General features: G+C 40.0%; 2 protein-coding genes across 2 annotated transcripts in view; one reads left to right on the forward strand and one right to left on the reverse strand.

Annotated features, from left to right (window-relative positions):
• Positions 1 to 27067, reverse strand: part of SLC35F1 (solute carrier family 35 member F1) — a 786899-nt gene that overhangs the window by 418396 nt on the left and 341436 nt on the right. The window contains exon 2 of the mRNA XM_053710794.1: positions 25074 to 25249. Coding sequence (XP_053566769.1) covers positions 25074 to 25249 — 176 coding nt within the window. The remainder of the gene's footprint in view (positions 1 to 25073; positions 25250 to 27067) is intronic.
• LOC128656700 (E3 ubiquitin-protein ligase NRDP1) lies at positions 11562 to 12979 on the forward strand. Its single transcript, XM_053710795.1, has one exon. The coding sequence runs from the start codon at positions 11694 to 11696 to the stop codon at positions 12645 to 12647; it is 954 nt and encodes a 317-aa protein (XP_053566770.1). The 5' UTR covers positions 11562 to 11693; the 3' UTR covers positions 12648 to 12979.

Consider the following 27067-nt stretch of genomic DNA (forward strand, 5'->3'; position numbering starts at 1 on the left):
ATTCGACCGACGGACAGGAGAAAAAAACAGGAGAAACCATAAGGTGCCGTGGTGACTGTAGTTAAAGAAAGAAATTCATCAAACCTCATTAAAAAACCAGGGCGGGCCGTGGACCGGACACACCGTAGGAGAAAGTAATTTATCAGATAAGCATAAATTCTGTTTTCTCCAACATTGGTGTGTCCGGTCCACGGCGTCATCCATAACTTGTGGGAACCAATACCAAAGCTTTAGGGCACGGATGAAGGGAGGGAGCCAATCAGGTTACCTAAACAGAAGGCACCACGGCTTGCAAAACCTTTCTCCCAAAAATAGCCTCCGAAGAAGCAAAAGTATCAAATTTGTAGAATTTGGCAAAAGTGTGCAGGGAAGACCAAGTCGCTGCCTTACATATCTGATCAACAGAAGCCTCGTTCTTGAAGGCCCATGTGGAAGCCACAGCCCTAGTAGAGTGAGCTGTGATGCGTTCAGGAGGCTGCCGTCCGGCAGTCTCGTAAGCCAATCGGATGATGCTTTTTAGCCAAAAGGAAAGAGAGGTAGCAGTAGCATTTTGACCTCTCCTCTTGCCAAAATAAACGACAAACAGAGAAGATGTTTGTCTGAAATCCTTTGTTGCTTCTAAATAGAACTTTAAAGCACGAACTACATCTAAATTGTGTAACAAACGTTCCTTCTTTGAAACTGGATTCGGACACAAAGAAGGAACAACTATTTCCTGGTTAATATTCTTGTTGGAAACAACTTTTGGAAGGAAACCAGGTTTAGTACGCAAAACAACCTTATCTGAATGGAACACCAGATAGGGCGGATTACACTGCAAAGCAGATAACTCAGAAACTCTTCTAGCAGAAGAAATAGCAACCAAAAACAGAACTTTCCAAGATAACATCTTGATATCTATGGAATGTAGAGGTTCAAACGGAACCCCTTGAAGAACTGAAAGAACTAAATTCAGACTCCAGGGAGGAGTCAAAAGTCTGTAAACAGGCTTGATCCTGACCAAAGCCTGAACAAAAGCTTGAACATCAGGCACAGCTGCCAGTCGTTTGTGTAACAAGACAGATAAAGCAGAAATCTGTCCCTTTAGAGAACTCACTGATAATCCCTTATCCAAACCTTCTTGTAGAAAGGAAAGGATCCTAGGAATTTTGATCTTACTCCATGAGAATCCCTTGGATTCACACCAACAGATATATCTTTTCCATATTTTATGGTAAATTTTTCTAGTTACAGGTTTTCTGGCTTGTACCAGAGTATCTATTACAGAATCCGAAAACCCACGCTTAGATAAAATCAAGCGTTCAATTTCCAAGCCGTTAGCTGGAGGGAAACTAGATTTGGATGTTCGAATGGACCTTGATCTAGAAGATCCTGTCTCAAAGGTAGCTTCCATGGTGGAGCCGATGACATATTCACCAGGTCTGCATACCAAGTCCTGCGTGGCCACGCAGGAGCTATCAAGATCACCGAGGCCCTCTCCTGCTTGATCCTGGCTACCAGCCTGGGAATGAGAGGAAACGGTGGAAACACATAAGCTAGGTTGAAGGTCCAAGGCGCTACTAATGCATCCACTAGAGTCGCCTTGGGATCCCTGGATCTGGACCCGTAGCAAGGAACCTTGAAGTTCTGACGAGACGCCATCAGATCCATGTCTGGAATGCCCCATAATTGAGTCAACTGGGCAAATATCTCCGGGTGGAGTTCCCACTCCCCCGGATGGAATGTCTGACGACTCAGATAATCCGCCTCCCAGTTTTCCACTCCTGGGATGTGGATCGCAGATAGGTGGCAGGAGTGATCCTCCGCCCATTTTATGATTTTGGTCACTTCTCTCATCGCCAGGGAACTCCTTGTTCCCCCCTGATGGTTGATGTAAGCAACAGTCGTCATGTTGTCTGATTGGAATCTTATGAATCTGGCCTTTGCTAGTTGAGGCCAAGCCCTGAGAGTATTGAATATCGCTCTCAGTTCCAGAATGTTTATCGGGAGAAGAGACTCTTCCCGAGACCATAGCCCCTGAGCTTTCAGGGAGTCCCAGACCGCGCCCCAGCCCACTAGACTGGCGTCGGTCGTGACGATGACCCACTCTGGTCTGCGGAAGCTCATTCCCTGGGACAGGTGATCCTGGGTTAGCCACCAACGGAGTGAGTCTCTGGTCTTCTGATCTACTTGAATCACTGGAGACAAGTCTGTATAGTCCCCATTCCACTGTTTCAGCATGCACAGTTGTAATGGTCTTAGATGAATTCGCGCAAAAGGAACTATGTCCATTGCTGCAACCATCAACCCTACTACTTCCATGCACTGAGCTATGGAAGGTCGTGGAACAGAGTGAAGAACTTGACAAGCGTTTAGAAGTTTTGACTTTCTGACATCTGTCAGGAAAATCTTCATTTCTAAAGAATCTATTATTGTCCCCAAGAAAGGAACTCTTGTCGACGGAGACAGGGAACTTTTTTCTATGTTCACTTTCCATCCGTGAGATCTGAGAAAGGCCAGAACGATGTCTGTGTGAGCCTTTGCCTTTGAAAGAGACGACGCTTGTATCAGAATGTCGTCCAAGTAAGGTGCCACTGCAATGCCCCTTGGTCTTAGAACCGCTAGAAGGGACCCGAGTACCTTTGTGAAAATCCTTGGAGCAGTGGCTAGCCCGAATGGGAGAGCCACAAACTGGTAATGTTTGTCCAGAAAGGCGAACCTTAGGAACTGATGATGATCTTTGTGGATAGGAATATGTAGATACGCATCCTTTAGATCCACGGTAGTCATAAATTGACCCTCCTGGATTGTAGGTAAAATCGTTCGAATAGTTTCCATTTTGAACGATGGCACTCTGAGAAATTTGTTTAGGATCTTTAAATCCAGAATTGGTCTGAAAGTTCCCTCTTTTTTGGGAACTACAAACAGATTTGAGTAAAAACCCATTCCTTGTTCCACGGTTGGAACTTGGTGTATCACTCCCATTTTTAACAGGTCTTCTACACAATGTAAGAATGCCTGTCTCTTTATTTGGTTTGAAGATAAGTGAGACATGTGGAACCTTCCCCTTGGGGGTAGTTCCTTGAATTCCAGAAGATAACCCTGAGAAACTATTTCTAGTGCCCAGGGGTCCTGAACATCTCTTGCCCAAGCCTGAGCAAAGAGAGAGAGTCTGCCCCCTACTAGATCCGGTCCCGGATCGGGGGCTACTCCTTCATGCTGTTTTGGTAGCAGCAGCAGGCTTCTTGGCCTGCTTACCCTTGTTCCAGCCTTGCATTGGTTTCCAAGCTGGTTTGGTTTGTGAAGCATTACCCTCTTGTCTAGAGGCTGCAGAGTTGGAGGCCGTTCCGTTCCTGAAATTGCGAAAGGAACGAAAATTAGACTTATTCTTGGCCTTGAAAGGCCTATCTTGTGGAAGGGCGTGGCCCTTACCCCCAGTGATGTCTGAGATAATCTCTTTCAATTCTGGCCCAAAAAGGGTTTTACCCTTGAAAGGAATATTAAGCAATTTTGTCTTGGAAGATACATCCGCTGACCAAGACTTTAGCCAGAGCGCTCTGCGCACCACAATTGCAAACCCTGAATTTTTCGCCGCTAATCTTGCTAACTGCAAAGCAGCATCTAAAATAAAGGAATTAGCTAACTTAAGTGCATGAATTCTGTCCATAACCTCCTCATACAGAGTCTCTCTACTGAGCGACTTTTCTAGTTCCTCGAACCAGAACCACGCTGCTGTAGTGACAGGAATAATGCACGAAATAGGTTGCAGGAGGTAACCTTGCTGTACAAAAATCTTTTTAAGCAAACCCTCCAATTTTTTATCCATAGGATCTTTGAAAGCGCAATTATCCTCGATAGGAATAGTAGTGCGCTTGGCTAGTATAGAAACTGCCCCCTCGACCTTAGGGACTGTCTGCCATAAGTCCTTTCTGGGGTCAACCATAGGAAATAATTTCTTAAATATAAGAGGGGGGACAAAAGGTATGCCGGGCTTCTCCCACTCCTTATTCACTATGTCCGCCACCCGCTTGGGTATAGGAAAAGCGTCGGGGTGCACCGGAACCTCTAGGAACTTGTCCATCTTGCACAATTTTTCTGGAATGACCAGGTTGTCACAATCATCCAGAGTAGATAGCACCTCCTTAAGCAGTGCGCGGAGATGCTCTAATTTAAATTTAAATGTCACAACATCAGGTTCTGCCTGTTGAGAAATTCTACCTGAATCAGAAATTTCCCCATCTGACAAAACCTCCCTCATGGCCACTTCAGATTGGTGTGAGGGTATGACAGAGCAATTATCATCAGCGCCCTCCTGCTCTACAGTGTTTAAAACAGAGCAATCGCGCTTTCTCTGAAATGCAGGCATTTTGGATAAAATATTTGCTATGGAGTTATCCATTACTGCCGTCAATTGTTGCATAGTAACAAGCATTGGCGCGCTAGAAGTACTAGGGGTCTCCTGCGTGGGCAAAACTGGTGTAGACACAGAAGGAGATGATGTAGAACTATGTCTACTCCCTTCATCTGATGAATCATCTTGGGCAACTTTATTATCTGTGGCAGTACTGTCCTTACTTTGTTTGGACGCTATGGCACAATTATCACACAATTTTGAAGGGGGAGACACATTGGCTTCCATACATACAGAACATACAGAACATAGTTTATCAGAGACATGTTAAACAGGCTTAAACTTGTCAATAAAGTACAAAAACCGTTTTAAAACAAAACCGTTACTGTCTCTTTAAATTTTAAACAGGGCACACTTTATTACTGAATATGTGAATATGTGAAAAACTATGAAGGAATTGTTCAAATTTACCACAGTGTCTTAAAGCATTCAAAGCATTGCACCCCAAATTTCAGACCTTTAACCCTTAAAATGAGGAAACCGGAGCCGGTTACAGTTTTAACCCCTCTACAGTCCCAGCTACAGCCTTTGCTGCGACTTTACCAAACCCAGGGGGTATACGATACCAAATGAAGCCTTCTAGGAACCTTTTCAACTACTTTCAGACCCACACACATGCAGCTGCATGTCCTGCTCTCAAAAGTAACTGCGCAGTAATGGCGCGAAAATGAGGCTCTGCCTACTACAGAGAAGGCCCTTCCTGACTGGGAAGGTGTCTAAACCAGTGCCTACGTAAAAAAACGTTCCCCAAAGTTTATAAAGTGTTAATTTCAACATAAAGCTGTATAAAATGCCCAAATAAAGCAATTGATCTAGCTCATAAAAGTGTCTACCAGTTTTATAGCCCATATTAAGCCCTTTATTCTGTTTGAGACTAAGAAAATGGCTTACCGGTCCCCGTGAGGGGAAATGACAGCCTTCCAGCATTACACAGTCTTGTTAGAAATATGGCTAGTCATACCTTAAGCAGAAAAGTCTGCCAACTGTTTCCCCCAACTGAAGTTATCTGATCTCAACAGTCCTATGTGGAAACAGCAAACTATTTTAGTTACTGCTGCTAAAATCATATTCCTCTCACAAACAGAACTCTTCATCTTTTTCTGTTTCAGAGTAAATAGTACATACCAGCACTATTTTAAAATAACAAACTCTTGATAGTAGAATAAAAAACTACAACTAATCACCACATACTCTTCACCATCTCCGTGGAGATGCTGCTTGTTCAGCGGCAAAGAGAATGACTGGGGTGGGCGGAGCCTAGGAGGGACTATATGGACACCTTTTGCTGTGCTCTTTGCCATTTCCTGTTGGGGAAGAGAATATTCCCACAAGTTATGGATGATGCCGTGGACCGGACACACCAATGTTGGAGAAATATGTATTCAGTAATCACTCATGATTATGCAATAGGAATAATTTGCATTTTATTAGCAAAAAAGTACACGTAGAAAACACAACATGAAATGTAATCTTATCATTAGGTTCTTTTTAGTGTAGTAGGAAAAGGCAAGGTACTTCTTTTGATTTACAACATTAAAGGGACACTAAACCCACATTTTTACTTTCATGATTCAGATAGAGCATGCAATTTTAAACAACTTTCTAATTTACTCCTATTATCAATTATTCTTTGTTTTTTCTTTGTTTTTCAACAAATCATACAAAGAGAAAGAAATAGATTTGACAATGGAACAACTCTCATAGAGGCGCAAGATAGTCTCAGTTTTGCAACAAGTAGGACAGTGCAAGTAGACAGAGATTTTATGTAGATTAAAGATGCCTCACTATGAGCCTTTCCAAATAGCATCTTGCAAGGTGAAAGCTACCGGAATCCCCCCAACTCTATATCTTTCTATACTAGGACTAAGGGTTAAAGGCCTTATCCAATTTTTTCCATTGTTTCTGATAGTACCTTGGGGAATTGTCCGACACTGCCACAGGTTTTATTATTATAAATCAATTGAAATGCATTATGGGTTTCTAAGTTTTTGTAAAATATACAAATCACATTTGAAAAACAAATGATCAATATTCTAATTATGAAAAAAATAGAATTATGTTTTTAAATACAGCATTAAAACCACATTGAAATGTATATGTAAACTAATGTATCCTGTTTTATAATAAATAATAATTTAAAATCAGACCCTTATGATACTATGACATATATTCCCTATGGTTTTTTGATTATGTGGTCGTGGTCGATCACAATCCTTTAAAAAAGTTTATCTAATTATTTTTCTAAAGAGTTTACAATTAAAGTCTATGGGGATTTTTTTAAATAAATAATTTCATAAGTAATTTAAAAGGATTGCTGTCCACCCCAGAAAGAAAGAAAGAATCCCCACCAGCCAAATCATGGGAAACTTGTCATTAAAGATATTCAGTATTCATAGCCATGTAAATTATATTATTAAAGGACCAATAAACATAGTAAAACATCATAATCCGTAAATGCATAATAAAAATACAATGCAAAAGCACTTAGTTTAAATTTCAAATGAGAAGTAGATTTCTTTCTGTCAAATTTGAAAGTTAGTTCTATTTTCCTTTCTACTGCATCATGTGACAGCTATCAGCCAATCACAAAATGCATATACGTATATCTGTTGAATCTTAGCGCTGCAGAATCTGTTGGCGCTCTACAAATAACTGATAATCATAATAATCTTGCACATGCTCAGTGGGAGCTGGTGCCCCAGAAATTATGCATTTAAAAAGATTCTGCATTTGAAAAGTTGTTTAAAATGATTTGCTCTATCTGAATAATGCACTTTCATTTTTACTTGAGTGTCCCTTTAATTCCAATGGGATACAAAACTGTAAAGTTCTTTCTAGCTCAGGCTGTTTGGAATTTGTTAAAAGGATGGGCAATTTTGGTGGTTCTTTAAAATCTTTTTCATCTTGAAATCATTTGTCCTGTCTTTCTTTTTCGTATTTAGGCGAGAGGTTTTGTTCCAAGCTCATCGATGTTCAAAATAAATTATATCAGTTTTTTCCAGTCCTAGATCTATTAGCTTCCCTTCTCCTCAAGCGTCTTTTTAAGAATTGTTTTAATGGGTGATACAGCCAATCAGATGCCATTCAGTATGTGCACCAGTACAGAAATAAACAGTGAATCACAGGAACTGTGTAGTTAAGGGAATGTAGACTGGGCCTCCCCCCATTTTTTATATTTTTTTTTGTTCGTACTCAGGTGACCTTTAACATGCGCATAATGCAATGTTTTATATACATTTAAAAAATATTTTTACCTTCCCTTTAAGGAAGTTTCTTGGCAGTAACATACACATAGATTACGAGTTTTGCATTCATGTTTTAACGCTGAAAAAATGGTCATTTCCGCGTTAAAACAGCACCGCAGCCATTACAAGTCTTGTTGGTATAGCTGTACCACAAACCTTTTAGCCTGTAACGCAACGTCAGTCCCACACTCGTAAAAATTACGTTTTTTCATAGGATTTCCATAGCGCTGCCATTACGAGTTTTGCGGTGAGGCTATAAAGCTTGCATTTCGCAATCTAAAAGCAGTAGTTAAGAGTTTTACGCAACAAAACTATTACATAAAACTCATAACTAAAGTGTTACAAAGTAGACTAACACCCATAAACTACCTATTAACCCCTAAATCGAGGCCCTCCCGCATCGCAAACACTAAATTAAATTTATTAACCCCTAATCTGCCGCTCCCGACATTGCTGCCACTAATAAAAATTATTAACCCCTATACCGCAAACCTTTTAGCCTGTAACGCAACGTCAGACCCACACTCGTAAAAATTATGTTTTTTCATAGGATTTCCATAGCGCTGCCATTACGAGTTTTGTGGTGAGGCTATAAAGCTTGCATTTCGCAATCTAAAAGCAGTAGTTAAGAGTTTTACGCAACAAAACTATTACATAAAACTCATAACTAAAGTGTTACAAAGTAGACTAACACCCATAAACTACCTATTATCCCCTAAATCGAGGCCCTCCCGCATAGCAAACACTAAATTCAATTTATTAACCCCTAATCTGCCGCTCCCGACATCGCTGCCACTAATAAAATTTATTAACCCCTATTCCGTCACTCCTTGACATCGCCGCCACTGTACTAAAGTTATTAACTCCTAAACCTCCGCCCTCCCGCATCGCAAACACTATTTAAATATTATTAACCCCTTATCTGCCCTCATCACCCCCACTATACTAAAGTTATTAACCCTTAATTGCGCCGCCACTATAATAAACCTATTAACCCCTAAACCGCAAGCCCCTTACAACAAAATATACTAAATAAACCTATTAACCCCTAAACCAAAAGCCCCCCACATCGCATAAAAACTAATTTAACTAGTAATCCCTAAACCTACGCCCCCTATCTTTATATTAAAATTACAATTTCCCTATCTTAAATTAAAACTTACCTGTCAAATTACAAAAACTAAGCTTAAACGAACAATTAAACTAATATAACTGTTTAACTAATATTAAACTAACTACCAATTAAATAAAACTAAAATACACATTAAAAAAATACTAACACTACTATAAAAATTACAAACTATCTAATTACAAAAAATACTAAATTACAAAAAATAACAAACACTAAATTAAGAAAAATAACAAACAAAATTATCAAAAATAAAAAAGAATTACACCTAATCTAATAGTCCTATCAAAATAAAAAACTAGCCTACAGTAAACTTCCAATAGCCCTTAAAAGGTTGTAGGGCAGCATTGCCCTAAGTTAAATAGCTCTTTTACCTGTAAAACCCACCACCCACCACCCAACCAACCCCCCTCAAAAAAAAAAACTAACTCTAACAAAAATCTAAGCTACCCATTGCCCTGAAAAGGGCATTTGTATGGGCATTGCCCTTAAAGGGGCATTTAGCTCTTTTGCATTGCCCTTAAAAGGGCATTTAGCTCTTTTATGAAAAGCCTAAACCCTAAACTTAAAAAAAATCCCACCCAAAAAAACCTTAAAAAAACCCTCACTAACCCCCGAAGATCCAATTACGGTTTTTGAAGTCCCGCTTGAACGATCTTCATCCAGGCGGCGAAGTCCTCATCCAGTCGGAGAAAAGTCTTCATTCAGACGGCCTTTTCTATCTTCATCCAGGCGGCGAAGTCCTCATCCAGGCGGCGAGAAGTCTTCATCCAGACGGCCTTTTCTATCTTTACAAATCAAGCAATAGGATGAGAGCTACTGAAATTCTATTGGCTGAACAGCCAATAGAATTTCAGAAGCTCTCATCCTATTGGCTGTTTTGAACAGCCAATAGGATTTCAGTAGCTCTCATCCTATTGGCTGATTTGAATTTCCAAAATCAAATCAGCCAATAGGAATGCAAGGGATGCCATTTTGAATGGCATACCTTGCATTGAAGATTCAGTATACGGCAGCGACCGTATGAAGAGGATGCTCCGGGCCGGATGTCTTCAGGTGGACCCACTCCGCTGGGATGAAGATAGAAGATGCCGCCTGGATGAAGATAGAAGAGGCCGCCTGGAGGAGGAAAAACGTTAAGTGGATCTTCGCGGATATGTTTTTTTAAAGGGTTTTTTTGGGTGTTTTTTTTCTTTCAGTTTAGGGTTTGGGCTTTTCATAAAAGAGCTAAATGCCCTTTTCAGGGCAATGCAAAAGAGCTAAATGCCCTTTTAAGGGCATGCCCATACAAATGCCCTTTTCAGGACAATGGTTAGCTTAGGTTTTTTTAGATATTTTTTTTTAATTTTGTGGGTTTGGGGGGTGGGGGTGGGGTTTGTAATGTTAGTGGGACTATGTATTTTTTTCAGTTAAAAGAGCTGTTTGAACGCATGGGTAAGAAGCTTGAAGGTGATTCTCTTGTTGATGGGGAGCCAGTGAAGGTTCCTTAGGTGTCCGGTGATGTGGCATTGGAGAGGGATGTCGAGGATGAGGCTGGCTGAGGCGTTCTGGATACGTTGGAGTCTCTTTTGGAGTTTGATGGTGGAGTCGGCATAGAGTGCGTTGCCGTAGTCCACCCAGCTGCTGACAAGGGTGTGGGTGACTCTTTTCCTGGTCTTGGTAGGGATACACTTGAAGATTTTTTGTAGCAGGTGGAGGATGTGGAAGCATGTTGAGGTGATGGCATTGATTTGTCGGTTCATGGAGAGTGATGAGTCCAGGATAAAGCCTAGATTTTGTGCATGGTCGGTCTGGGTTAGAGGGTGACCGAGGGCTGTGGGCCACCAGGAGTCATCCCATGCAGATTTATTGGGGAGGAGGAGGAGTACTTCGGTTTTGTCAGGGTTCAGTTTGAGCCGGTTGTCATTCATCCAGGTGGCGACTGCTGTCAGGCCTTTGTGGATGTTCTTTTTGGTAGTGGTGGGATCTCGGGTGAGTGAGATGATTAACTGGGTGTCATCAGCATAGGAGACGATGTTGAGGTCATGGCGCCGGACGATGGCTGCGAAAGGGGCCATGTAGATGTTGGAGGGTGGGGCTATTGGTAGCTTATTGTAGATTAGGCTTTTTATTTTGTGGTGTTTTTTTTTTAAATGGGTATTCGAATAGGAATAATTTTTATTATTTTTGATAGTTCATTTGTTATTTTCTGTAATTTTTTTTCATTTTGGGGTGGGTTTTTATTTTTAGATTAGGGGTTGGGCATTTCATAAAAGAGCTGAATGCCCTTTTAAGGACAATGCCCATACAAATGCTCTTTTCAGGGCAATGGGTAGATTAGGTTTTACTTTATTTTTATTTTTTGGGTTTGGGGTGGTGGTTTGTATACTGTTAGGGTTTTTTTTGTTTTGTTTTGTAGCAAAAGAGTTGTTAACTTTAGGGCAATAGCCTACAAAAGGTCCTTTTTAGGGCCCTTGGTAGTTTATTTTAGATTAGGCTTTTTTTGTTTTGGGGTGTTTTTTTAATTTTTTTAAAAGGGTATTAAAATAGGAATAATTTTTATTATTTTGGATAATTTAGTTTGGTATTTTTTGTAATGGCATTTTTAAAAAAAAAAATAATTTTAGTGTTTTTTTTATTTTATTTTTTCTGCAATGTTAGGTTTTAGTGTAAGGCAGCTTAGGTTTTATTTCACAGGTAAGTTTGTATTTATTTTAACTAGGTAGTTAGTAAATAGTTAATAACTATTTACTAACTAGTCTACCTAGCTAAAATAAATACAAACTTACCTGTGAAATAAAAATAAAACCTGGGTGGCGTCAGCGCCTGACAGGGGGAAGAGAAGGAACGGAGTGTCCCGGAACCGGAGTACTCCTTCCCCGGTAGAGGCGCCGGGGAGCCGCTCCGTTGGTGTCGGGGCTTGTTTCGGGTTTGGTTTCGGTGATGAGCGATGGGATATGATGTAACACGCTTCCAGGGTGATGTGGACGAAGATCTCATCTGCCCCATCTGCAGTGGGGTCCTGGAGGAGCCAGTACAAGCTCCTCACTGTGAGCACGCATTCTGCAATGCCTGCATCACCCAATGGTTCTCTCAACAACAGACCTGTCCTGTGGATCGCAGTGTAGTGACTGTTGCCCATCTACGTCCAGTTCCCCGCATCATGCGGAATATGCTCTCAAAATTGCAGATTACATGTGACAACGCTGTTTTTGGCTGTACCACCATTGTGCGACTTGACAACCTCATGTCTCACCTCAACGACTGCGAACATAACCCAAAGCGACCAGTAACATGCGAGCAGGGATGTGGCCTGGAAATGCCCAAAGATGAATTACCAAATCACAACTGTATAAAGCACCTTCGCTCTGTGGTGCAACAGCAGCAGGGTCGGATAGGAGAACTGGAAAAAGCAGCTGCTGAGAGCAAGCATCAGCTCTCCGAGCAGAAACGTGATATCCAGCTTTTAAAGGCATACATGAGAGCAATCCGCAGCGCCAATCCAAATCTGCAGAACCTGGAAGAGACTATAGAGTACAATGAAATCCTTGAATGGGTAAACTCACTACAGCCAGCTCGTGTGACTCGCTGGGGAGGAATGATCTCCACACCTGATGCAGTCCTGCAAGCAGTCATAAAGAGGTCACTTGTGGAAAGTGGCTGCCCAGCTTCCATAGTCAATGAGCTGATTGAAAATGCCCATGAGCGTAACTGGCCACAAGGCTTAGCAACTTTGGAGACGCGCCAAATGAATCGCCGATATTATGAGAATTATGTGGCAAAGCGAATCCCAGGCAAGCAAGCAGTGGTGGTAATGGCTTGTGAGAACCAGCACATGGGTGAGGACATGGTGCTTGAGCCAGGTCTTGTCATGATATTTGCTCATGGAGTGGAAGAAATTTAAATGCACACTGTCCAATATGCATACAGTCTTAGCTTCTCCATCAGCTCCACACTGCCTGGGAAGCAGGGTTAAATTTATTACATCCTTCTCATTAACATCTGTTGTCTTCAAACCCAATGCTTGCCACTGGTGCCTAATGGTCATTGTGCTGGATGAAGCATGGTCATCTCGGTTGTGTACAAGAAGAAACTCGCCAGCCAGATCTTCAATTGAGAAGATGTAGATTAATATACGTTGTTTTATGGCCAAGCCTTCACCCGAGACGCATCCAAACAAGTTTTTCTTTTAACAAACCCCCCTTGCTGCATTGTTAGCCAGACTTTGCTTTTGCAACTGATGCAACCCGGCAAATAAAGACTTGATTAATAAGAGAACAATTGCCAGGTGCTGAAGATACTGCAAGAGAATTAAAGGGCATTTTAATGATATGTGCAGAACAATCATCACTCACTGATAGAAAATTGATACTATGATTTTGAATCTGAACTCATTCAGAACAATTTAGACTTGGATTGTGGGGGGTGGTTTGTGGGAATGGGCAAGGAGAAAGTGGATATTTTTTTAAACCTATTGGCACTAGTGACATATGTTTTGCCACAATGTACTGTTAATTATGTACTGCAATACAAGTTTTAAACCAAATTCCTCCTGTTCATCCATGGCTGTACACTTCCCATTTTGTAAGTTTGCTTATAGATTTGGAGAGTACATTACTGCAGTAGTGCAAAATTTTGTGTCCGGTCAGCCTTCCCCATACTAAAATAATATCTTGAGTGGATGCAAAAAAACTCTTGTTATGGGCATGTAAATCAGAGCACATAGTATCTATTTTATTTTTGTTTTAGTTACAATCTTTACACAAGGGAATATACACTTATTTACAGTGCACATAAAAAAATTAGAAATACATGATCTGAGAAATTTCAGTTTTGTTTTGTGGTAGTGTACAGCAAAGAATATATTTTTTTTGTCACAATGGGCTTGTGTACAGCACTAAATCTAATAAGAGTGCCCAAGATCTGTCATTTTATTCTCAATTGTAAGACTCATTCAGTTTGCAAGAAGGTAAACTTAGCATCTCCTGTTTATTTATACAGCTACACTCCAAGGGGCCCATTTATCAAAGGGCTTGCGGACCTGATCCGACACTGCGGATCAGGTCCGCAAGACCTCGCTAAATGCGGAGAGCAATACGCTCTCCACATTTAACATTGCACCAGCAGCTCACAAGAGCTGCTGGTGCAACGCCGCCCCCTGCTGACTCGCGGCCAATCGGCCGCCAGCAGGGAGCTGTCAATCAACCCGATCGTATTCGATCGGGTTGATTTCCGGCGGTTCCTGTCCGCCTGCTCAGAGCAGGCGGACAGGGTTATGAAGCAGCGGTCTTTAGACCGCTGCTTCATAACTTGTGTTTCTGGCGAGTCTGAAGACTCGCCAGAAACACGGCCCTTCAAGCTCCATACGGAGCTTGATAAATGGGTCTGCAACTCTTAAGTATAGGACCCTTAGCTGTGGTTATTTGTTTATTGATGTTCAAAATGCTTTTTTCTGTGTTCATGTTTGGAATCTGTGCTTCAGTATTTTTGTATCTTTTTTGTCAGTATGTTCCCCCTGTCTTTTTTTTTTTAATATACAGTGGATAAAACCTAAAATACATGTGAAAAAATAAAAATAAAAAAATAAATAAAAATAAAACCTAAGCTAGCTACAATATAACTATTAGTTATATTGTAGCTAGCTTAGGTTTTATTTCACAGGTAAGTATGTATTTAGTTTTAAATAGGTAGTTAGTTAATAATTGTAACTTTAAGTTAGCTCTATTTTAATTATGTTAAATTTAGGGGGTGTTAGGGTTAGGTTTAGGGTTAGATTTAGGGGTTAACAGTTTAATTTAGGTTGTTGCGATAAGGAGGGCTGGCGGTTTAGAGGTTAATAGATTTATTTAGTGGTAGAAAAGTGGGAGGCTAGAGGTTTAGGGGTTGATAGCTTTATTTAGTTGCTGTGATGTCGGGGAGCAGATTTATTATAGTGTGGGCGATGTTGGGGTGCAGGGGAATAGGGGTTAATAACTTTAGTATAGTGGTGGCGATATCGGGAGCGGCAGATTAAGGGTTAATAGATTTATTTAGGTGGCAGCGATATCGGGAGCGGCAGATTAGGGGTTAATAACATTATGTAGGTGGCAGTGATGTTGGGGCAGCAGATTAGGGGTGTTTAGACGTGGGGTTTATTTTAGGGTGTTAAGTTTATACGTTAGTTTTTTTTCCCCCATAGACATCAATGGGGCTGCGTTATGGAGCTTTTCATTCCGCAATCGCAGGTGTTTTTTCTGACCCTCTCTCCCCATTGATGTCTATGGGGAAAGCGTGCACAAGCACGTCAAAACAGCGCTTGTATTTTGTGCAGTATGAAGCTTAAAACCACTATAACGCACGCACAAGCCAGCTATTTCAAAAGTTGTAATGGCTGCTCTATAGAGGGTTAAATAACACAACTTTTGTTGCGTTCGTTAATTTCCCTATAGCGAGCATAACTTGTAATCTAGCTGACTGTTTGTAGTTAACTAAAAGATGGATAAAGTATTAAAACAGTTCATTAAATTTAAGAATTAATTAAAAACTTATGTGCTAAGCTAGTTTGATTTAGAGCAAATATCCAAAACGCAAAATGTAAAATGAATTTAACAGTGAACTTAAACAGAATTACATGATTTATAAATGCATCTAAATGTGTTATGTGTAGGTTCTCTACAAAAAATATTAGTAGGTACATAAACATATCCTTTTTTATTATGCCCATATAAGGATAACACTCATTGGGCTAGATTCATAGATGCTCATTTTACTGCTGTTGTTGTTCATACAAGATCATGTTCAAACTTCATTTGGGCTCATTTAATCTATCTTTTATAGCCGATTGCCAGTGGGTGTTCCTTCCATTAACATATATAGTTGTGTTAAATGGCCCAATACATGAGATCTTGCACAGCAAAGGAAACCCTCTAGAAATGCAGAAAACCAAATACAATCACAACAGTTCAGAAAAACATTTGCAAAACAGGATCTATAAATTAGTGTAAATATTAAATATTCACTGTTTGATTTATTTATTTTTTAATCTTAAATTAGTCTCACTGGAAAAAAAATGGAATTTGTCTTACAAATCTCACCTGAGTTAAAGGGACAGTCAACTGCAAAATTGTTATAGTTTAAAAAGATAGATAATCCCTTTATTACCCATTCCCCAGTTTTGCACAACCAACATGGTTATATTAAATTAATATACGTTTTACCTCTGTGATTACCTTGTATCTAAGCCACTGCAGACTGCCCCCTGATCACATGGCTATTTATTATATAATAACTTGCATTTTAGCCAGTTAGTGCAGTATCATGCACAACTCCATGGGTGTGAGCACAATGTTATCAATTTGGCCCACATGAACTAGCAGTCTCCTGTTGTGAAAGGCAATAAAATAGCATCTGATAAGAGGCTGTTTGTAGTGATATAGAAACAGGCAGAAATTTAGAGGTTTAAATCAGGGGTCAAGTCCTACAAAAAAAAGTGTTGGAACTCACCAAGACTTTCACTCCCCTCGCAATTAATATTGTTTTATACATACACCCACACTGTATTTATTTGTATAAAATCTATACACTTTGGTTAATGAAAGCAAATTAAAACCAATTAAGGGTTGAATGGTATGCTTTTGGGCCTGAGACTCCTCTTCTGTCACAGAGTCTCACCCACTTAAGGTGCAATAGTTCTATTTCTGCTGAGCATACGCTGTCAGCATTTAACATTGCACAAGCAGTTCTGGTGATTGGCCGCTAGCAGGGGGTGTCAATCAACCAGATCGTACTTGATCGGGCGGATTGATGTCCGCAGCCTCAGAGGCAGCGGATGAGTTAAAGGGACATTATACACTCATTTTTTCTTTGCATAAATGTTTTGTAGATGATCTATTTATATAGCCGATAAAGTTTTTTTTAAAAATAAATGTATAGTTTTGCTTAGTTTTAAATAACATTGCTCTGATTTTTAGACTCCTATCCAAGCCCCAAAGTTTTATGTGAATACTGTCAGCTACCTTCTCCAGCTTGCTCCTGTTTGTGTAAAGGGTCTTTTCATATGCAAAAGAAGGGCGAGGGTCTTATTTCCCACTTGCAGTGGGCTTTCCAGCTGCCTTTTCAGCAGAGCCAAACTGACAGCTTCTAAGTAAGTTTTTAAACAGTTTTATACTGGATTTTTATATCAGTATCTGAGCATCTTATTCTTTATAGTAGTGTCTATTACATGCAGTTATATGAAAATGAGTGTATACTGTCCCTTTAATAACCCCAGAGCAAGCCACAAAGAAATGTAAGCACCATATGTTCCACACAGTGCGGGGTGATCACACAGCAGGACCACTGAGAGGCTTGCATTTAGTGTATTGTAGGAAGTGTTACTGACCATTACTAGAGGATCTTACTATCCCTCTAATCAGACTGTGCTCCAGCTCCTCCCCCTAACAGCAGCAGTATTTACTAAAGTGTTTCTGTTCTCTGTCCAGGGGGAACTTAGTTCCACCTGCAAAAATATTGCATGAACTCCGTTCCCATGCGTTCTCACTGGACTTGACCCCTGGTGTAAATGTTATAAAGTATATTAATATAACAATGTTGATTGTACAAAGCTGGGAAATGGGTAGTAAAGGCATTATCTATCTTTTTAAACAATAGTAATTTTGGTGTTGACTGTCCCTTTAACTGTGGCATTCTAGGGCGTTCAGGGACATTCTTGAGGTGTGGTCGGACCTCGGACCTCTCAGCACGCAGGATTTAATAGATTGTAAAGTATATCATCTCCCTATATCAAAGCAGACAAGGTTATCTCTTTCTTTAGTTTTATTTTCTTTAACTGTTTTCTCTTGCATAAATGTTAGATCGGAATGTTTTATAGAAGCTGTTTTTTAGTAATGTTTTAAAAAAAAAAAATCAGTTGCCATTATCCGTTTTGTGTTGGGCTTTTTTTCAGCGAGTTTTATTGATCAGGAAGTTCTTATATTGACAGAGACAATAATGAGGAGTCAAAACATCTGAATGACAATTTTCATGATACATTCTGAATAGTATAATTTACCAATTTACCAATGCAAAGGCATATTGCCAAATGCCACAAAAGTCCAAAGAAAAGCCTCAGTGCTCCTAACCCTATAATTATAATAGTGATCTGTTACTGATTAACGATAAAGAAGAAATTGCATATATAAAATTAAAAGTTGATGAAAGCTGCATAAAATCATCTTCTACAGATTGTGTGCGGCAACAACCTGCAAATCCTGAACTAAATATAGATGGTGTTAGGTGGCTAACCACTTATGCCACTCATGATTGGCTCAGTGGTCATGTTCAACTCAGGATTGGTAGAAGACTGCTGCTCCAGTGCTAACTATAACTATGTGTTTAAACCTTATCAAACATTAGATTTTCTTTGTGCAGTATGTTGCATATATTAAAACAGGACTTGACAAAATCAGGAGCCAGGTAGCTCCTACAATTGGTTCATTCTCCATACATCTATATACAAATACCACTGTCAGACTCCTAAAAGTATGTCTTGCTCCTAAATTTCCTTACTGCCTCCTAGATTTTATATAGATTTGATGATCCCTGCTTTTTAAATAAAAACAACCCTTATAAATACTAAAGAATTCTTATAGTTCTTTTTTTTTTTCAGTGCAAATTCATCCAGTTTGCCAGCCAAACACAACATAAATGAATGCAGCTGTGCCTCAGTTACATCAGACTGACTGCTCTCTAGAGTTTATCATTTTATTAACTGATCTGCCCCCAGCAGCATAAACTATTGAAATAAAATATTGGAGATGTAAACGTTGCGGACAGCATTTTTGTGAATTTTTTTTATACAGTTGTAAAAAATATATTGTATTCCCTCTCAAGATCTATGGTAATGATGACAGTTTGTGTTAACCTTCGCTTCCCTCACAGCGACTATGCTGCTTGGTGATCAATTACAGTTCATTCAACTGCACACACTGAGGTCACTTTCTATATCTCTTTCCCTCTTTTTTAATGATAGCTTAATCATATGCTATCTGATGAGTTCTATGCACAAACCTGACTTTCCATAAAGTGCAGTTTTTTCAGGTCACTAATACTATGTAGGAAAAGTCCAAAATAAAAATTCTTTAAAATTCTTTAAATTTTATTTAGTTTGCTAAATGTTTCTGTATTTCTTTGTGATTATGAATCAGTGTTATTATTATGTACCCCTAGACATGAACCCAGTGGTGTAGAATTTGGTGTCTCTTTACAAATAAATTATTAAAATAATGTCACAAGATATAATTAAGCAAAATACAGTAAAAGTTGTTAATAATTTAAGATTATGATTGACAGTTCATACAATGAAAATTCTATAAATCCAGTGCAGATTATATAAAAATATATGCTATTTAGTTCATGTGAAAGACAAATGTGTGGGGTGCCTCAGCCCACCACCCTTAATACCCCCCCCCTTGTATGCCCTGCCCTCTGTATGGCCCACCCCTTTCTAGATATTCAGTGTTACTTGTATAAAGAATAACTAAGTTTTACACCTCTCCTGATACCATGAACACTAAATACAGGATGCATATTGTATCTTCTCATAACCTCACCGTGACATTGCGGCACCCCACAAGGTGCGGGGCCCAAGGCAGGTGCCCCTCTCAACCCTGTCCAATGGGCAGGACTGATGAAGTGTAAAAAAACCTTAGCCAGACAGTACCCAAATTTTTATGAGTGATTTGATTCAGTTCTGTGAGTGTAGAAAATACTTTCCTTTAACCCCCTTAATTATAGCCAACTCCCCTGTATACTAAGAGGTTAAATATTACTGGCCTCGCTGACAGCTGTGATATTATGCTATTTCCAAGGGCCTCATGCAGTGAGGCATGTTATAATAGTGCAGTCCGAACTATTACAGGGCTTAAAACCCTAGGATATGCATGTCTTTATAGGGTTGTTATGTATGCAAGCCGGAAGAAGCCCACATTAGGAACAGGTGAAACTCGCATAGCTGTTTGATATGTCGGCGGTGCTGGCAGCCACACATCGCAGACTCTGTTTCAGTTTGCTACAACAGTGAGATAACGGTCTTTGAAGGCGTGCTTGTCACTTATGTGCCTTCATCCTACTTTAAGTATCTAGCACCAGACTAGAGAGTGAAAGCACTCTGAGGTGTGTTGGGAGACTTTGCAAATTGCGGTACACATATCGGAAGTCACCGATGAACTATCAGAAATATATACCACAAGTCAGAACTGGCTGATGTGAAACAACCTGTAAGGTAATTAGTATCATTTGCCAATTATCGTTTACTGAGATATCTGGAGTTTTTGATGTGGGATATTTGGCCGCATTGGGATATCAGAAGCACCTGTTGTGTGATATCTGGCTATGAGCCTCAATTGCCACTTGTTACCGTATTTGGATATCTACTTTATCTGGAGAAAAGCTACAAAGTATTACTTCCGCATTGGGATATCTGAAGCACTCGTTGTTCGATACCTGTAAGGCTATGAGCAATACTTGACACCTATTACTGTAGTGGGATATCTACTTTATCTGCAGAAAAGCTACAAGTATAACTGTTAATTCCATGCTGCATTGGAAATACTATCCTGTGATTGGATGGCTGCTCCCTTTCCTCTGTTTATGGTTTCGGATACTGGACTTTTCACTTGTCCATGCTCTATTTGCATACTGTTGTTCACTCACTGTTAATGCATTCTGTTTTTGAGAGATGTTGCTTAATCAATTTAGGTGTAGGTTTATCTGATGACTGTGTCATTTTCCATTACATTTACCTGTTAAAGCTATATATTGAATAAGTAAATGGCCTGTTGCTCGATAATAGTGGTCTGTTGTTTCTTTCTTATGATATAGCCCTGGGCCTAATTAACAAGGAACAGGTGTACTAGCTAACAGAAAAACATTAACCACTTAGCAACCGGGATAGATTGCTCTTTGTAACCTCTGACTGATATACACATGGTCCTGTACCCTGTCACATATCTCCGTCCCCAGCTTAACACAGGCGTGTGAAGCGGCTACCGCCGTCAGGGCATATGCCCTAGAAAGGGCATCAGCATTTCCATGAAGAAGACCTGCCCTGTGTCTCACCACAAAAGTAAAAGGTTGTAAAGACAAGAACCACCTGGTGATTCTGGAGTTCTTGTCCCTGTTGGTGTGCATCCACTTTAATGGGGCATGCTCAGTGACAAGGGTTAATCGCCTGCCCAATAGATAATAACAGAGCGTTTCCCAAGCCCACTTAATCGCTAAGCACTCCTTCTCTATCGTAGCATAGCACTGTTCCCGGGGCAACAGTTTCCTGCTCAGATAGAGAACAGGATGTTCCTCATCCCCAACATATTGAGAGAGTACGGCACCTAAACCAACCCCAGACGCATCTGTCTGGAGGAAGAATTCCTTACTAAAGTCAGGAACCACAAGGATAGGCTCTCTACAAAGTGCTGCATGTAGATCAGCAAAAGATTCTTCAGCTTTGCTGTCCCACCATACAGTGTCTGAGCTCCTTGCTTTAGTAAGGTCAGTGAGGGGAGCTGCCCTTGTGGCAAAATGGGGAATGAACCTCCAGTAGTAGCTGACAAAATCTTGAAAGGCTCTGACTTGCTTCTTCGTCAGTGGCCTTGGCAAGTGCTGTATAGCTTCTATCTTGTTAAGTTAGGGCTATACCATTCCTCTACCAACTACATATCCCAAGTATTTAGCCTTAGCCAAACCGATAGTACATTTAGAAGGGTTGGCTGTCAGCCCCACATTTCTAAATGTGTCCAACACTGCCTGCACTTTTTTTAGATGGGAATCCCAGTCTGAGCTATGAATGATCACATCATCCCGATATGCAGCAGCATACATGGCATGAGGTCTAAGAAACTTGTCCATCAACCTTTGAAAGATTGCTGGGGCTCCATGGAGTCCAAAATGCATTACTTTAAATGGAAATAGCCCATCGGGCATAGCAAATGCAGTTTTCTCTCTAGCCTGCTCTGTTAACGGTATTTGCCAGTAACCCTTTGTCAGGTCCAAAACAGAGAGAAATCTGGCCTTTGCTAGTCTCTCTACTAATTCATCGACCTGAGGCATGGGATATGCGTCAAAATTGGAGATCTCATTTAATTTCCTAAAATCGTTACAGAACCTGATAGACCCATCAGGTTTAGGCATTAGTACGATTTGGCTTGACCAATTTCTTTGATACTCTTCTATCACCCCTAGCTCAAGCATTTTCTTAACTTCAGCCCTTATAGCTAGTCTTTTTGCTTCAGGAATTCAGTATAGTTTAACCCTAAGGGCCACTCCTGGTTCTGTGATAATGTTATGTGTAATCTCTTGGGTTCTACCAGGTATTGGGGAAAAAACATCCCTATTCCTCTCAACTAAGCTTCTAGCTTCTTCTGCTTGCTGAGGGGTCAGTTCTACGGAATCTGATACTGATTGTTCTGGGGTTAGCGAATCTGCCTGTGTCCCCCCCACTGCTACTGTACAGGCTTCCCTATCCTTCCATGGCTTAAGGAGGTTTACATGAAGCACTGCCTCCTTCTTACGGCATTCTGGCTGACTAACTCTATAGTTCACTGGGTTTATCTGATCTAAAATTTCATATGGCCCCTGCCAACGTGCCAGAAGCTTACTTTCGGCAGTTGGGACTAGAACCATTACCCGGTCACCCCTGTTGAACTTTCTTACTTTAGCACTCTGGCCATAGTAGAGTTTTTGGGTACCCTGAGTCTGTTCCAGGTGCTGGCGAACAAGAGGAACAATTCGAGCCAAACACTCTCAGATTTGTTCCACATGTTGCACCATATTAGTTCCTGGGACACCTTGTTCCTCCCAAGTTTCTTTCAGTATATCCAGAATACCACGGGGGTGCATCCCGTACAGGAACTCAAACGGGCAAAAAAACCTGTGGAGCTTTGGGGAATTTCTCGGACAGCAAATAACAAGTAGGTAAGCAGTAAGTCCCAATCTCTTCCATCCCTGCTAACCACGTTTCTTAACATCCCTTTTAGAGTATGGTTAAATCTTTCTACTAGTCCATCGGTTTGGGGATGGTACACTGAAGTTCTTAGGGGATGTATGCTAAACAGCTGGCATAACTCCTTCATAATACGCATGACAAACGGCTTAGCCTGGTCTGTAAGTATTTGCTTTGGTATGCCAACCCGGGAAAAAACCTGAACCAGTTCCTTTGCTATAGTTTTGGCATTTGCCTTACGTAGAAGAATAGCCTCCTGATACCGGGTTGCATAATCGAGTATAACTAAAATTTTTCCAATGGGCCCACTCGGTCCATGCCAATCCTCTCAAAAGGCACATCTATTATGGGGAAAGATATGAGTGGGGCCTTTAACTTGGGCTTTGGTGATGACAATTGGCACTCTAGAAAAGAGGCATAAAACCTTTTAATCTCCTCATAGACGCCTGGCCAAAAGAATCTCCTGAGAACCTGTTCTTGAGTTTTTTTCACCCCCAGGTGTCCCCCTAAGAGGTGAGAGTGGTAAAAATCCAGCACCTTCCTGGTATAGGAGGAAGGCACAACTAGTTGTTCAATCTCTTGGCCATCGTCGTAGGTTACCCTGTAAAGGAGATCATTTTTTAGGATAAAATAGGGATATGTATCTTTTGTGTGGCCCTCTACGAGTACACAATTTACCTCAACCACTCTGCTCCTAGCATTCTGTAACAATGAATCACCTGCCTGGTCTCGCCCAAAACTATCACCGGCAGTATCCAATATTCTTGGTCACTTACACCAGCCTCACTATCATGGTCTTTGTCAGGTTCTCATTGTATAACCTCTACATCCTCTTTGTTATATCTTGTGGCCACACCTTTAATAGACCGTTTTTCCCTTTGTCTAACAACACTTAGTTTACAGCTTTATTAAATCTCAACCTACTCTCTCTGCATTCCCATCTGGTTTTACCTCTTTTCGGGTTTTCAAAATATAAGTCAGGGTGAGTGAAAGGAAAAATCTCATCAATACCAGTACCTTCTTGATAACCCACAGGTTCCTCCTGTTTAGAAGTTATTGGCGACTGTAACAGGGAGCTGAAGTCAGGGAAGTTCCTCCCTATGACTAGGGGATAGGGTAATCGAGGTACTACTACTGCTGAGATCTTTACTAGTCTTCCTTGCACAAAAGCTCTACACTGACAGTTGGATATTGTACAGTGCACCCGTGAATACAAAGCACCCACATTGTTTTATGTTTTTGTACATTAGCAGGCTTGATTAAGCCACCTGCCACCAAAGTCAAGGCACTACCAGAGTCAATTAGTGCCCCTACTTCTTGATTGAGCCGGTTGGAGGATTGCTGACCCTGCCATTGGCGACTTGCGGCATATCAGTCTGCTGGATGACTGTGAGAATCCAACTTGCCTTATTTGCACCCCCGTCTTGGTGCAATATTACACGTGAGTGCATCTACCGTTTTTTATCATTTACAATTCTGATACAACTGTACTTGGCCATGAGGTGCCCCTGCTTTTGTTTGTTATCCACAGAGTGATGATCATGGGAGCAGCCTGTGCCTAGATTTGTCTTATTGCCTATAAGATGTTTCAACCACTTTTATAGTTTATGAACTCTTTTATTACACACTCATACTGTGTGAAAATTACCTCAGTGTAATTTATCTTTACATCAGGACAACTTGTTACTGTTACTTATTCTAATTTATATGCGGTTACGTCTATTTTGAGATACATGAGGGCACCCCCTATTTATTTCTGATTTTTTTTTTATCTATAACACATCCTTCTGTAAATTAATGAGGATTTTTTTATCCAAAATACATTTCTATGATTAGTGTTACAGGTGCAGTATTAACCCCTTGAGTGCTAATGATGGCTCTGAGCCGTCACAGAGTTTCCCACTCTGGTGCTAATGACGGCTCAGGCATCTAAGCAGCTACAGACCCCCAAGACCCACCATTGGAAAGGTAACCGCATAAAATTTCCAACAGTGTTAGTCTTGGGGATCTGGGGAAAAAAAAAAAGTTAAAACATTTTGTTCAAAAAATAAAAAAAATAAGCCTTAAAAAATCTTAGCACCCAGGTGGGAAAGTGCTTAGCACTCAAAGTTAAACACATTTGCAAATAACATGTTTCTTGAATTCCTGAATAAAAAAAATAACTGATAAATTGTTTGGTTTTACGCATCATTTTCATATCAGTATTGAGCACTTTTTATCTTCTTGTCTGAGGTAAATCAATTCAGCCCATAGTATAATCCTGCATCATTTCTTTTTTTCCCCATAGCAATATTACCAAAAAGATTACTTTACTTTATGCATTCAAGATCCATATATTACGGTCATTATTAATTTAGAGTTAATGTTGCTGCTTACCTTGTCTAACAGCCAGAGTAGTAGTATAGACCAAAAACAGAAGAATGTAGTTTAAGAAACTCTGGAAGAGTGGCGTGTTGGCATGGAAATCCTCCGACAGGTATTTACTGGTAAGGTTGATGCCACATATAAGTAGAGATAACACCTGCCCTAGCGCTACAGACAGCAGTAAATCTCTGTAAGAAAAAAACAAAGAGGGAGGGTTAATGTTTTGACAGGTAATATGTGATACACATGTAAACAGATTTACTTAAAGGGGCATTAAAGGGACAGTAAAATTTTTTTAGTATGTTACATAATTCTGCTTCAACTACATGTAGGACTTGCTGGGATTAGACAGTGATCACATGACACGCTAGTTCAAAAAAACTGCTGCGCCAAAGATGATGGCTTTGCTGACGAGGTAGGTACAGGTAGCCCTCAGTTTACGCCGGGGTTAGGTTCCAGAAGGAATGGTTGTAAATCGAAACCGTTGTAAAGTGAGGGAGATAGGTTCCAGGCCCCTCTCAAAATTGTCATAAGTAACACCTAATAGATTATTTTTAAAGCTTTGAAATGAAAACTTTAAATGCTAAACAGCATTATAAACCTGATAAAATAATCACACAACACAGAATATATAATTAAACTAAGTTAAATGAGCAAAAACATTTGCTAAACAGCATTATAAACCTAATAAAAAAGACTTCACTTGCAGGGACAGTTCTTTCTATGCATTCCAATCTGGACTGATTTATAGACTGGAAGATCTTGTTCCTTTGAAATCTGCTTGATAGCCAAGGTCTGGTTAAACTGATTAATTTCAGCTTGCTTGGCTTTGCTGCAACACAAGCGGACAGCTCCACCTACTGGCTATTTTAATCAATGCACTGCTTCTCAATGCTTTTCAATAGCAGTTACATGACTGGAAAAAAAGGTTGTTATTCTGAAACGGTGTAAATTGAACCGTTGTAAAACGAGGGCCACCTGTATTTAGAATTTTTTTTTTAACAAAAGGCTGTCCTTATGTCACCTAATTTCACACATAGATCAGATACTATAATAACTACATACTAAACAAGCAGATATTATTACAATAAAATCAGTCAGTAAGCATGATTTACAGTGGTCATGGGAAACAGCAGAGGTATTGATCTGCTTTCATACCAGAAGCCCTGAACATAATAACAAATGTATTGGTGCATAAGATTATACAATTATTAGGCATTGGTATAGTTATCGCCTGCCCCACCACTTGCACAGTAAATCATTCCAATAACCTCCTAACACACAGCTCGAGAAGAAAAGCAAGCAGATGCCTTTCTCTGATTACACCCCATTATTAAATCTGCACACAAAACAGAATGTCTGGTGACTGTATTATCAAGCTGTTCTACTTAAACTCTGTCACAGATGAATGCATTCTTTATGACACCATGCTATGGGCACAAATGATGTGTTAGATGTAGATTTTTATAATGTTTTATAATGGGCGATCCACTGCAAATTATTGCAAATCATTTTAAAAGTAACGAGCAGCCAATTTTTTTCAAACTGCTCCTTGGTTTGCTCGAATACTTGAATTTGAAGATGTCCTTAACAATTACAATTAAAGGCATTCAGCTAAATACACATAACACATGTTTTATTATGCATATAATTGTAAATGTACTTTAATTATTAATTTTTTTGCATTTTTCAGCTTTTCTTGTAATTTAACTCTCTAAATTGTGTAGTTTTCCACTGACACCTGAGAGGCTAAAGTGCATCCTTCATGAACGAGAGTACTGACCCTGCAACATTCTAGCAAAAATGGCCATGATAAAGTAAAAAAGATAAACAATAATTTAGAAGCTTTTTAAAGGGTATGTCCTTGGATTGCAAATCTGCAAACTTTGCTACCTAAAGGACAGTTTTGGAATGTTCTACTTGTTTTTAAATATAATATATATATATATATATATATATATATATATATATATATATATATATATATATAGATAGATATATAAAGA

Source organism: Bombina bombina, chromosome 4 (genome assembly GCF_027579735.1).
Source record: "Bombina bombina isolate aBomBom1 chromosome 4, aBomBom1.pri, whole genome shotgun sequence".
NCBI classification, from domain to species: domain Eukaryota; kingdom Metazoa; phylum Chordata; class Amphibia; order Anura; family Bombinatoridae; genus Bombina; species Bombina bombina.